The sequence below is a fragment of the Sinocyclocheilus anshuiensis genome, unplaced genomic scaffold (genome assembly GCF_001515605.1).
Source record: "Sinocyclocheilus anshuiensis isolate Anshui unplaced genomic scaffold, SAMN03320099.WGS_v1.1 scaffold300, whole genome shotgun sequence".
NCBI lineage: Eukaryota > Metazoa > Chordata > Actinopteri > Cypriniformes > Cyprinidae > Sinocyclocheilus > Sinocyclocheilus anshuiensis.
In genome coordinates, this window is record NW_015557379.1 from 18,467 (window position 1) to 31,552 (window position 13,086).

Sequence of the window (13,086 nt, forward strand, 5' to 3'; positions counted from 1 at the left end):
TGTGTGTGTGTGTGTGTGTGTGTGTGTGTGTGTGTGTGTGTGTGTGTGTGTGTGTGTGTGTGTGTGTGTGTGTGAAATATTAGAAATAGTATTATTACAGTAATATTTATAATATAGTAATAATAATAGTATAATATTTTTATAAGTTAAAAATAAAGTTAAACAAAGTATTTAAAAGTTAAAAATTAGGTATTGTGATATCCAATTAAATTATTTTTTTTAAAGTGTCTTGACTTTTTTTTTTATATCTCCATTTAATCATCCTATAAAAGCCAGAAAAATTAATTTTCACCATGTTTTTAGGAATAAAATGTATAAAATCAGGCAAATGTTATATGAAGAAACCCCTCTGTCAAAATCTTCAAAATGGAGATTTCTGAAAGTGATATAAAATAAATACTTAAAATATGTATTTTGCATGTTTTCTTTCCACTAGTCTGAAACAACACATTATGAAAAGCCAAATGGGCCAAAATCTAATTGACCAGTGCATGAAAAAACAACGATTTGTAGTGTCTTTCTATTCTATGCCTCTAAAGGATTTTGGGACATTGTCTTGACAGGTTTCATGAGGTTTAGCCAGTTATACAATTTTTTCATGTAAATTTTTCATCTCTGAAGTGTCAATCTGTAAACTGCCATTACGAATCGCATCAAGTACTTTTATCTGCCGTCTTAATGAAGCACTCTTATGATGGTTTATTCTGCTACGGATGATTAAGGCTCATTAGAGGTAGTGAACACTACAGTGACATGCTTAACGAGGATAAAGACGTGTGAAGGAAGTGCAATGCTGCACTAATTACCAGCAAGAGCTTTTAGTTGCTACGCAGACATATTTGCAAAACCATCTCCATAAATAATGATGCAAATGTGCCTTTCTGCATGAACCTGAACTAAACAGACTCATCCGCTGCACGAGGCGACACTCGGTGTAACATCAGTCTCACAGATACAGATTTCAGACTTACCAGCATCAACATTATAGAGGTACATGAGCGTATTTGAGAACAATAGAACGATAGAATGATAGATAGATAAATGGAATGTTAGAACGTTAGAGTGTTAGGTAGATAGAATGTTTGACAGATACAGCGATAGAATGCTCAGTAGATACAACAATAGAATGTATGATAGATATAAGAATAGTTCGATAGATACAACAATAAAATGTTCAATAAAGACAGCGATAGAACATTCGATGGAATATTTGAATATTTGATAGATACATTAGATACAACTATACAACGTTCGATAGATACAGTGATAGAATGTTTGATACAGCAATAGAACGTTAGATACCGCGATAGAACGTTTGATACAGCGATAGAATGTTCGATAGATACAGCGATATAATATTCAATAGATACAACGATATAACGTTCGATAGAGACAGCGATAGAAAGTTTATTTGATACATCGACAGAACGTTCGATAGCCACAACAATAGAATGTTCAATAGATACAGCGATAGAACGTTTGAAAGATACAGCGATAGAACGTTTGAAAGATACAGCGATAGAAAGTTTGATGGATACAACGATAGAACGTTTGATAGATACAATGATAGAACGTCCGATAGATATGGCGTTAGAATGTATGATAGATATAAGAATAGTTCGATAGATACAACAATAAAATGTTCAATAAAGACAGCGATAGAACATTCGATGGAATATTTGAATATTTGATAGATACATTAGATACAACTATACAACGTTCGATAGATACAGTGATAGAATGTTTGATACAGCAATAGAACGTTAGATACAGCGATAGAACGTTTGATACAGTGATAGAACGTTTGACAGATTCAGCAATAGAATGTTAGATACAAAAATAGGATGTTAGAAACAATGGTACAACGTTAAGATACAACAATGTTAGACAATGATAGACAGAATGATAGAACAATAGAAAGGATGATCGATAGATAGATAGATAGATAGATAGATATATAGATAGATAGATAGATAGATAGATGGGGTCTTCTCTTACATGGGTCACTATGGTGTCCAGGGGCCGAGTTTAAGAGCATCATAGCAGTGGCGGCATCAATGTCAGACTCTGTAAAGGACATAAAGACACACAGCGGTCAGAGCACTGCTCAGTGTCAGAGTGTGTGTGTGTTTATGTGGGGAAATCAAGGGACTGGAGCTTCTCTGTTTCCATGAATCCCTTCAGAACATTTGAATTATTCATTGCCAACCAGACAGAGGACAGAGTGAACACAACAGCCACCATACTCAAGGAGACGGAGAAAGAGAAAGAAAATGCATGAAAAGGACAAATAATGAAACCAGTCCAGCCTACATGAAAAATCAAAAAAACAAAAATCACAGGGTTCTCATACTTTGTGGCCAATGAGTTTCCATACTTTTGAAAGATGAGAAATGGGTATAACTTCTAATAATTAAAAATAAATAAATAAAAAATAAATGTAAACATAAAATAAATCAAAATAAATGCAATACATAAATGAAAAATAAATAAATAAACTAACAAATATATAAAAATTATTCCCTGGGAACATGGAAATGTTGAACAGTGGAGAGCTGTGATCATGAGAAATCACTAAAAATCATGTGGGTGTGATGTGTAAAACCGGTTTCCTAAACTCACAGCACGTGTCCTCAATGACTCAAATGACAGTCATTTAACCAGACTTGATTGCTTTCAAGCACACTGGAACATGCATGCTTTTATATGTTCTGTGACTAACAAGATTTCAAATTGGCACTTGTTTTGACAGACATTCAACTTAAAAAAACAGAGATGGCTCACCTTTGAGAGAGCAGCCCTGGAGGAAGAGGTGACGTGCGGGTGAGAAGGCACTGTCAGACAGACAGACAGACAGACACACACACACACACACACACACACAGAGAGAGACAGACAGTAAGACATAAAGCAGGACCATGAGTCAAGGCACTTATGATGACTTGAGAGCCAAATGACAACAGAACCACTATTTCAGAGATGTGTGGAACAGTGCCGGTTTGCATGCATGCATCAAACATTAGCTAATGCATCTCCATTAGTTTGTGCTCTAGTAAATGTGTGTGTGTGTTACCTGGGTGGGGAAGCAGGGGGCGTGCAGAAGGAGTGGGCTGAGGGAAAGTGCTGTTTCTTCAGGGCTTGGATCAGATTGGGTCTGTATTCAGGGTCCACACACCACAGAGAGCCCTTCCCATTAACCTAGATGAAACACATCAACACACACAGTTAGATCAGCAGGTAAGGACAGAAGATGACTTCAGCAAATCGAAAGTAAACAAACACTAATTTAGCAAACATTTTTATCAGAGCCCGACCGATATATCGTTTTGCCGATATTATCGGCCGATATGAGCCTGTCACCGATATATCGGTATCGGTGAATATGCCGATGATATGAAAATTTTTTTTTACAGAACATATAACGCAGATAAAATGCTTGAAATAGTGTAATTACTTAAGTTTGTCCAGCAGAGCGCACTCCATTGTTTGCTACTGGCAACCTGGATGAAACGCTTTAAAGCTTAGTCTATGGAAAACCACTGAAACTTTGAACGGCCATATCTCCGTAACGGTGCGGCGGATCCGCACCAAATTCCCTTCAGCTCGAGGAACCCTCTCGAACACGAATCGAGTGTACGTCTAGAGGCCCGCTTTCGAATGAGACCACCACCGCATTGATAGCCCCCGGGGTTCGGGAGCTACGGGTGGTTAAATTCACGGTCCGGCTCCGACCGATCAAGTGATCCCGAGGGGCTACCGACGCGCGGAGGGTGTGGAGGGATATATCGATATCGGCCTTTTTTTACTCCCTAATATCGGTATCAAATGCTGCAGTTTGAGGGGTTACTTTTTTGACTATTTTTTGACTAAAACCTCATTGCAGCTAAACAAGCAAACAAACAAACAACAGCACAGAAATATATAAACAAGGAATAATAAATAGCCGAAACAATGTATAATATATATTTTAATCATTTCATAATGAAGAATATTAATAATAATATGAATATTATTTATTTACTTTTTTTTTTACAAACCTTGCTCCGTGTACTGCGTAGGCTAACCGAGACTTGTCATAGCACTTGCATATTATTGCTCTTTTGTACTATAAAATACAAAACCGGATGACATTTTTATCTAATGTGACTAAACACGCACTTGGGTCACACTGACTGAAACAACTGCTCAGGTCGCTTGTTGATTGCTTTTGAGAAATAACTAATTTACAGAAGTTTTCCAGGGATGTGGCATCAAATCAAATCATCAAAACTGTCTGTTCTGCTTACAACCCCCAAAACACCCCCTAAAGTGGGTTACTTTATATTGAACAAATATTCTCCTGTCAATAAAATCTACAGTCATTATACTGCTGTTTGAGGGCTTACTTTCTGTAATCATTTCATAATGAAGAATATTAATAATAATATGAATATTATTTATTTACTTTTTTTTTTACAAACCTTGCTCCGTGTACTGCGTAGGCTAACCGAGACTTGTCATAGCACTTGCATATTATTGCTCTTTTGTACTATAAAATACAAAACCGGATGACATTTTACCAGCAGCCTGGTGAGAGGATCTCGCTGCTCAAAGTGTCTTAATGTGATCATCTAAGCATGTGATTGGCAATACAGACCCTGCTGGGAGTTTACGAGCAGTGGTTAAAAGCAGACGATAAACATCAGAACATGGATGTAAACGGAATAAAGGGTGTTTATGACAGGATCTGATCCATGAGCTCTCATAATTACTGTATCAGGTAATTATTATTGCACTCAATGGATGGATTTAGCTGGGAGTCAAGAGTGATAAAGGTAGAATAACCCAGATCAAGATTGGTGTTAAGCTTTAACATCTATGAGAAAAGATGCGGGTAAAGATCATCCATTTGCCAAGCAGCAAAACACAGCATAAGGACAGGACAGGTCAGATTTATACCTCAAAATCAAAGGAAAAAATATTATTATAGTTTGAAAAAAAAATTAATTAATAAATTAAGCTCACTTTTTGGACTATTAAAGATTTTTTTTTTGCATAATAAAATGTATTGCAGTTAATGACAACAATTGAATACACTCTTCCAGAATTGTCATTATTCTAAAATCTAAAAGTATAATTACCACAAAAATACATAATACATGAATAAAATAAGGTATAATAATAAAATTAAAACAAATATTTATAATATACAAAAACATAAAATGCTTTTGTTGAATTGCATTAGTTTATTCAGATTTTAATAAAAAAAAAATGCATTGCAGTATTCTGCAGTATTTTTTTTACAGAAAATTACTAAAGCACAAAAATATGTACATAAAACAATGTATAATAACATTTATTATAAAACATATTAATAATAATAATATGTGTCGTATACACAATAAAAAGCATTGTGATAGTATTTGTTCTTAAATATAATTGCCATAAAAATATGTACATAAACAATGTAAAATAATAAATGAACAAATTAATATAATGTTAATAAATAATAAATGTAGAAAAAATATTTATAATATTGTATTTATAATAATAATAATAATAATAATAATAATAACAACATTAATAATAGTATCAGTAGTATTTGTTCTTGTTAAATCTAAAACTCTACCACAAAAATATGTACATAATCATCATATAATGCATCATTAATAATAACCATCATCATCATATATTTATAACTTAATTTAAAAATGTTTATAATTGTTATAATTTATATTTGTAATATTACATATTAATAATAATAATAGTAATAATAATAATAATAATAATACAAAATGCATTGTGTTAGTACTTGTTGCGTTATATATATATATTTTTTTAATTAAAACAAAAAATTTTAATACAAAAAATTATTAAAGTATTACAGTAATGAGAAAACATTTTCACTAATGATAATTTGTGGATGAGGTACTTAATTGCCACAAAAATCATGAGACTATGCAAAAGACCTTAATGCTCACGAAAAACATCACATTTTCTTTGTGCAACATAATGTATATAAATGTATAGAAAGAGAGGGAAACACAGAGGAATAGGTAGGAGGAGGAGGAGGCCTATAACCTCGACTCCGATTACCAGCCTGCTCATAAACAGGAAGGAGGAAACGTTGTCATGGCAACCGAAACCAGGCAGTGTCATGTGAAACCAGCTCTGTGTGTCTGTGTCTGACGGATGGGCTCTCGCTGACCTCACGGCTCCACAGAACATCATTCATTGCCGTTAGTAAATACATCGCAGCATCCTGACATGACACTCACCGTACAGTCGGACAGAGAAAAATAATCATCTGTGGCCTAATGGTTAGTGCATATTAAGCCGTGGTGCTCAAGCGGGCGACACAAGTTTAAACCCAGCTCGCAACCTTTCTAGTAGCTTTCTTCAAGTGGACCAAAAAGACTGTTCCTAGCAAGAGCGATTAAATCATAACAGGTTACATACTGTGGCCTCAAAAAAAAAAAAAAAAAAAAAAAAAAAAAAAAAAAATTTCCACAAAAAAAAAAAAAAAAAAAAAAAGAAGAAGAAATCTCCAAAATTTTGATGCTACAGTCACATAAAAATTTTAGATGTTAAATATCATACGAAGTGTCATAAAAAAAAACATTAAGCAAAACGTTTAAGAAAAAGAAGTTTGTTGAGTTGAAATGATAAAACAATAGATCTAGTGTTGATAATAAAACAAAGCATTGCTTTTTAATTATTTAAATTCGTTGATTCTTGATAATATTAATCAATTTTTTTAGCTTTAGCACAATGACACCATATTCATCTCATTAGCAAAAATGTCTACAATATTTTCTCATTACTGTAATAGTTATGCATTTTTAATTATTTGTGAAAATACTGCAAAAATATATTTTTAGTTAAATTCTGAATAAATTAAGGCAATTAAAATTAAGGTGCAATTATTTATATTTTGTTTTGCAGTAATGAGAAGGCACTAAAAATAATTAACTATTTGAATTCATAAAATGTTCTAGATAATATTTTAATATTTTTAGCTTGACAGCACATTCATCTCATTAGCAAAAATGTCTATTATATTTTCTCATCACTGTAATAATGTACTTTTAATTTTCTGTGAAACAAAACACTCATTTTAAATATTTTGTTTTGCAGTAATGAGAATGAGACAGCACTAAAAATAAATTAATTATTAACTATTTGAATTCATAAAATGTTGTCGATAATATTTTAGTCTTTTTTAGCTTTAGCCCAATGACAACATATCATTAGCAGAAATTACCGTTTTTATATATTTTGTTTAAAGGGGTGGTTGATTGCGATTTAACTTTTTTAATGTTAGTTAGTGTGTAATGTTGCTGTTTGAGCATAAACAATATCTGCAAAGTTACGACGCTGAAAGTTCAAAGCAAACGGAGATAACATCTTTTAAAATTCTGGCAGTTTAATGCCTACAAAATCGGCTTGTAGGGACTACAACGAGTTACTTCCCGGGTTTGTGACATCACAAACCCTGATAAACCCCGCCCTCGGGAAAAGGAAGCAAAAAGGGGCGAGGCCATGCTGTGCTGCTTTAGAGAAGAGGAAGAGAAGACTAGAGGTGCACATAAAAATCGATTCATATATGTCTTCTAATGATTCTAATGGATTCACAAGATTCAAAATCAATGGGCACCGTTGTTTACAATACAACCAGAGCACATGCCCCTGAGGTGAGGGGCGGGACTAGAGGCGGTTTAGCCAATCACAACACACTGGGCTAGCTAACCAATCAGAGCCCATCGCCTATTTCTGAGGGAGGGGCTTCATAAAAGAAGGAAATGATCAGCACGTTTATGGGAGAAGGGACAGAGTGGTGTAGAATAAAGGTAAATTCTGTGGAAAAAAACATGTTTTTTTTTGTTTTTTTTTAAACGAAGCATTAACACATGTTAGACTGCACCCCATAAACACAATCAAGCCTAGAAAAAAAAAAACAGTGAACCACCCCTTTAAAATTGGAATAAATTCAGGCAAATAAAAAAATTGAGGTAAATTTACTTTTTGTAAAATTTTGTTTTGTGGTTATGAGGATGAAAATCACTAAAATTAACTAATTAATTATCTGAATTTATAATAAAATGTTGTAGGTAATATTTTAATCATGTCTTTTAGATTTTGCACAATGACAACATAACTGACAATTTTTCAATTTTTTCAATTTTTTTTGTAATATCACAGTGTGTCTTAACATATATTACTACCTTTATATTTTAGTAAAGGGGTTTTTCGCAACTGAACCATCATATTTTGGGGTCCTTGGCACTAAAAAGTTTTGAAACCCCTGAAAACATCCACTAAAAACACTTCTACTAAAAATCACCGAAAAAGTAGTCCATTAACCTGACAGTGAAGAGAACAGATCCTGCATTATTTGAGGCACGCAGATACAGACACTCGCTTTGATATTTTGTGTCATCAGACATGTTACACTTCCCAAATAGTTTTTTAGGCCACTGTAACACTGACTGCTCTGCATCTGCCTCTATAAGATCCTGCTGTGCTTTCAGGAAGTAGAATTGTTGCGCTGCTTCCCTTGTCTTTGCTCACTGTGTCCTCCAGCAGTGTGTGCGTGTATAGGTATGTGTGTGTGTGTATAGGTGTGTGTGTGTGTGTGTGTAGGTGTGTGTATAGGTGTGTGTGCATATAGGTGTGTGTGTGTTTGTATAGGTGTGTGTGTGTGTATATAAGTGTGTGTCTGTGTAGGTGTGTGTGTGTATAGGTGTGTATAGGTGTGTGTGTGTATATAGGTGTGTGTGTGTGTATAAGTGTGTGTGTGTGTGTGTGTAGGTGTGTGTGTATAGGTGTGTGTGTGTGTGTAGGATCGCTGGGCTGAGATAAGCTGCTGTGGGGGAGTGTGTTTGCTCTCAGGGAGGAGCCGTGACCTTGACTGGATCCCCACCTCTTTATCTCAGCGGATGGAGAAATCCTCGCCAAAACCCCACCGTCACACTTTCACTCGCTACAACCACTGCACCACGGTCACGACTGAGACTACAGACCAGAGCTATTTTAGTATCAGTAATATGCTATTATATTATATTCATATTTTAAATGAGTTTATTTTTATATTTTTATATTTTCCATTTTCTTTTTTTATTTGAAAGTTTTTGTCATATTTTTAGTTTTTTTTGTCTATATAATGTTTATTCTAGTGCTGTCAAACTATTAATCGCGATTAAATCGCATCCGAAGTAAAAGTTTTTGTTTACATAATATATGTGTGTCTACATGCATGTGTGTGTATTTATTTATATACACATAATAAATATACACAGTACACATACATATATATTATGTAAACAAAAACTTTTATTTTGGATGCGATTAATCACGATTAATCGTTTGACAGCACTAGTTTATTCATTTTCATGATTCATTATTTAAGTTTTAGTTTGAGTCATTTTAATACTTCAGCTTAAACTAAATGAAAATTAGAAAAGCTGCCTTGGCATAAAACTGAAATAAAATCGTTTTTATTTTAATATTTTTCATTTTCATTTTCATTAAAAGTTTTAGTAATTTTGTTATTTTTTTGTCACTTTTATTAGAATTGTAATGTCTGCATAATTTTTATTAATTTCTATTTCAGTTTTAGTTTCAGTAATTTTAGTACTGAAACTAAATGAAAATGAGAAATGTTGTCTTTGCATCTAACTGAAGTTTTATTTATTATGATAATTTTTTTCCATTTCAATTTTAGTCAAAATTTTTGTAGCTTAAATTAAAATGTGGCCTTAGCATCTGCCTGAAATAAAATATTAATATTTTATATTTTTAACTTTAGTTCCTTTTTTGAAATTTTGTTGTATGCTTGTCACTTTTATTAGTTTTTGTTCTTTTAATGTACATATTTATTTTAGTTTTAGTAATTTTAGCACTTCAACTTAAACTAAACAAATTAGAAATGTTGCCTTGTCATCATTGTTTTTATTTTTATATTTTATATTTTCATTTTAATTTTAGTTAAAATTTAGTACTGATGTTTATTTTTGCCTTTTTTATTAGTTTTTTTAAATGTCTAAATAATCTTTTAAGTTTTAGTAATTTCACTACTTCAGCTTAAACAAATTAGAAATGTTAAAACAGCCATCTAGCTGAAATTAAATTTCAGTTTTATTTTTATATTTTTCCATTTTCATTTAAATTTCAGTTTTATTTTTAATCATTTTGTTGATTTTTTTATTATTCTTTATTTTTATTAGTTTTCGTTGTTTTTAGTGTGATTTATTATTTTATTTCAGTTTTAGTACTTTAATTTAAACTAAAACAAAAATTAGAAATGTTGAAAAGTTCTTATGTATTTTATAAAATGATATATTTTATATTATTTCATAAAAAATTTTTTTTTATTTCATTTCAGTTAATGTTTATTTTATTTCAACCAATAGTTTTAGTTTTATCTAACGATAATATCCAAGCGGTCAAAGAAACAAAGTCATATTGGTTTGGGGGAACTACACCATCAACCTCAGGAGAAGACATATAAAAATATTAGTTAAATGACTCAATAATACACAGGACACTATGATTTCTGTGATGCGGAAAACGTGGACGGAATCCAGTTAAAAAAAACGGAATTTACAGTTTAACGCAGAATGTCACGGAATTTGCCAAAGTTTGGATGAATTAACCAAAAGTAGGACATTACTATTGTTCAGCAGAATATATGTAATACTACTACTAAAATTATTAAAACCTTATTTTTTTAAAGGAATAATCATACAATATTTCTTCAGCGTTTTAATTGTAAATCCCCTTTATTTGCCAAACAATTTAATTTGTTTAAATTTCAATAATTAAAAGATAAATTAATGATTTAAACAAAATTTAATTAATACACAATTTCTGAGGGAACAAAACATTTCATAAGGCTATTGTAAGAATAAATGAAACTTGTTTTTATGCATTCAAATAATTAGACGTGCTAAAACACAGAATTTAGTAACAATAAAACATAAGGTGGCAAAAAATAAAACATTTAATAGGCCCCTAAACATGTAATTTTTGTTAAGCTTTTAATAAATTAAATGTTAAATTGTTTAGGTTTAATGATTTTAATTAGCTAATTAGACATGCTTTTTGATGAATAAAATTGAATTTAACCATTAAAAAGGAGTTTAAAAAATTAAAACAGAAAAAAACGGAATCCAGAAAATTTTTTAACGAAATTTCGAGAAAAAACAAAAGAAACATTTATTTGGGAAAAAATAAAACTGATTTCATAGGGCCCTAAATACATCTAACTTTGCACCGCTCACCTTCCCAAGGCTCCTCTCCACCTTGCGGAAGCACTTGTTGAGGGACAGGTTGTGGCGCACCGAGTTCTTCCAGCCAGTGGGGGCGCTGGAGAAGTACGGGAAGTGCTCCAGGATCCACCCGTAGATGTCCTTCACCGGCAGCGACTTGCTGGGCGACTGTTCGATGGCCATGTATATGAGCAGGGAGAAGGAGAACGGCGGCTTGGACTTGACGGACTCTCCGGCGTGCGCCGCGGCCGAGGAGATGACAGAGGCGCCGTGGTTGCCCTCGATGTCGAAGAGCGGGCTGGGTCTGGACTGGGCCTCGGGGCTGCCCAGCGTGAAGTTCTGGAGCAGGTTCTCGTGGAGCCAGTTGAGGTTGGTGAGCTCTTCGTCTCCTGAGCTGGAGCTGCGGTCCAGGCTGGTGGCCAGAGGGCTGGCGGCGCACTCGGCCTCGGGCAGCGTCCCACAAACCCCGTGCAGGCCCGCCCGCTCCTCCACCACGCCAGGGGATTCTGCTTTCTTATCCGGCGACATCCCGATGATGGGACCCATTAAATCAAGGACGTCTGCTGAAGAGAGAAACAGAAAAAAAAACTAATTAAAAACAAATTAAAATGATGCACAAAATGGTACTCAATTGGAGCGAATAGAAAATGCAACGTAACTCTGAGAACAGATAAAGACGCAAACTTTTAAAAGACGCACGTTGATAGATAACTTGAAACACAAACATAAAATTATGATCATGATGACAAGGATTTATCTGTTGACATTAATTTTGAGTACAATCCAAAACAAATATTGCAATATACAGTAGTCAAGTGGATCAAAACCTTTCATCAAAGCTGTCCTAAAACCTAAAAGCATTCTTATCTTAGGACAATTTTTATGAACTTTTTTGATCCACTTCAAATGTTTACTACTGTATATATACATACACACACACAATGAAACCATTTCTGATCTTCAACACTGTTGGACAGGGATTCCCAAACATTGTTGTCAGCCAAACTCTGTCCTCCCAACTCCTCCTAAGATTAATATCTTCTGAGAATAATTAAAGTTAGTATATATTTCAGTACTTTAAGAACACACTTTCATGTTCACAGTTCTCTGATGTCGGTTAATAGTAACATGACATGCAGGTTAACAAATAAAATGTTATCTCTTTATAGCAAATTAAAAACCTACAAATTCTATTGTAGACTGTATTCTTCTCTAATCTCCCTCATTCCCATCCAATGATCTCTCTTTTAGAGCAGTCTCTGTTAGAAAGCTGGCGTTTCTCGCAGTCGTTCAGCGACGCGGCTCTTGTGTCTGAGGGTTGTTGAGGTTTCTCGAGAGCGTCTGAGATGACCCGGCCTCATTCTTATCACCGCCCACCTCCTCATGCAGCTGCTCGTTAGCCATCGACGGCCACTGGCTGAGGGCTGCTTAGAGCCAAAGGAGAAGGAAAAACCCTTCCAGAAGGCAGAGCGTCTCTCCGCTCATCCATTACCATGGAACAAGAGGTGACAGTGTTGCTTAGGTAACCTATTGCCTATAAAGGGCCGAGCAGGAGAGCGTCGCTGCTGGTTATTTGCATTTGTATGAAACAGTTCAGTGGGAATTTTATTGAAAGCATGCTGAAATTGCTATCCATCTGGTTTGGATCGCATTTGTGTGGATGCTCTCGCTGTAATGGCATTATATGGATTCAAGTTTCATGGTATTGTTTCAGAGTATCACCCATAAAAATGTGTGCCAACAAAAAAACAAATAAAACAAATAAAATGAAAAAAGTACAAAATTAAATAAAAAAATAAAATACCAAATTACATACAAAACATTAAAACTAATATAC

General features: G+C 33.8%; 1 protein-coding gene across 5 annotated transcripts in view; it reads right to left on the reverse strand.

Annotated features, from left to right (window-relative positions):
• The window catches only part of foxn2a (forkhead box N2a), a 65,833-nt gene that overhangs the window by 8,062 nt on the left and 44,685 nt on the right, over nucleotides 1–13,086 (reverse strand). For 3 of the 5 annotated variants that reach the window (XR_001633011.1, XR_001633010.1, XM_016474649.1), the window contains exons 2-5: nucleotides 11,262–11,812; nucleotides 3,074–3,198; nucleotides 2,785–2,834; nucleotides 1,999–2,067 (exon numbers count right to left, since the gene is read on the reverse strand). Coding sequence is in view for 3 of the 5 variants with exons in the window: in XM_016474649.1 (XP_016330135.1) it covers nucleotides 1,999–2,067; nucleotides 2,785–2,834; nucleotides 3,074–3,198; nucleotides 11,262–11,795 (778 nt within the window). In the remaining 2 variants the exon portion in view is untranslated. The remainder of the gene's footprint in view (nucleotides 1–1,998; nucleotides 2,068–2,784; nucleotides 2,835–3,073; nucleotides 3,199–11,261; nucleotides 11,813–13,086) is intronic. The other 2 variants (XM_016474652.1, XM_016474651.1) reach the window with 1 other exon arrangement.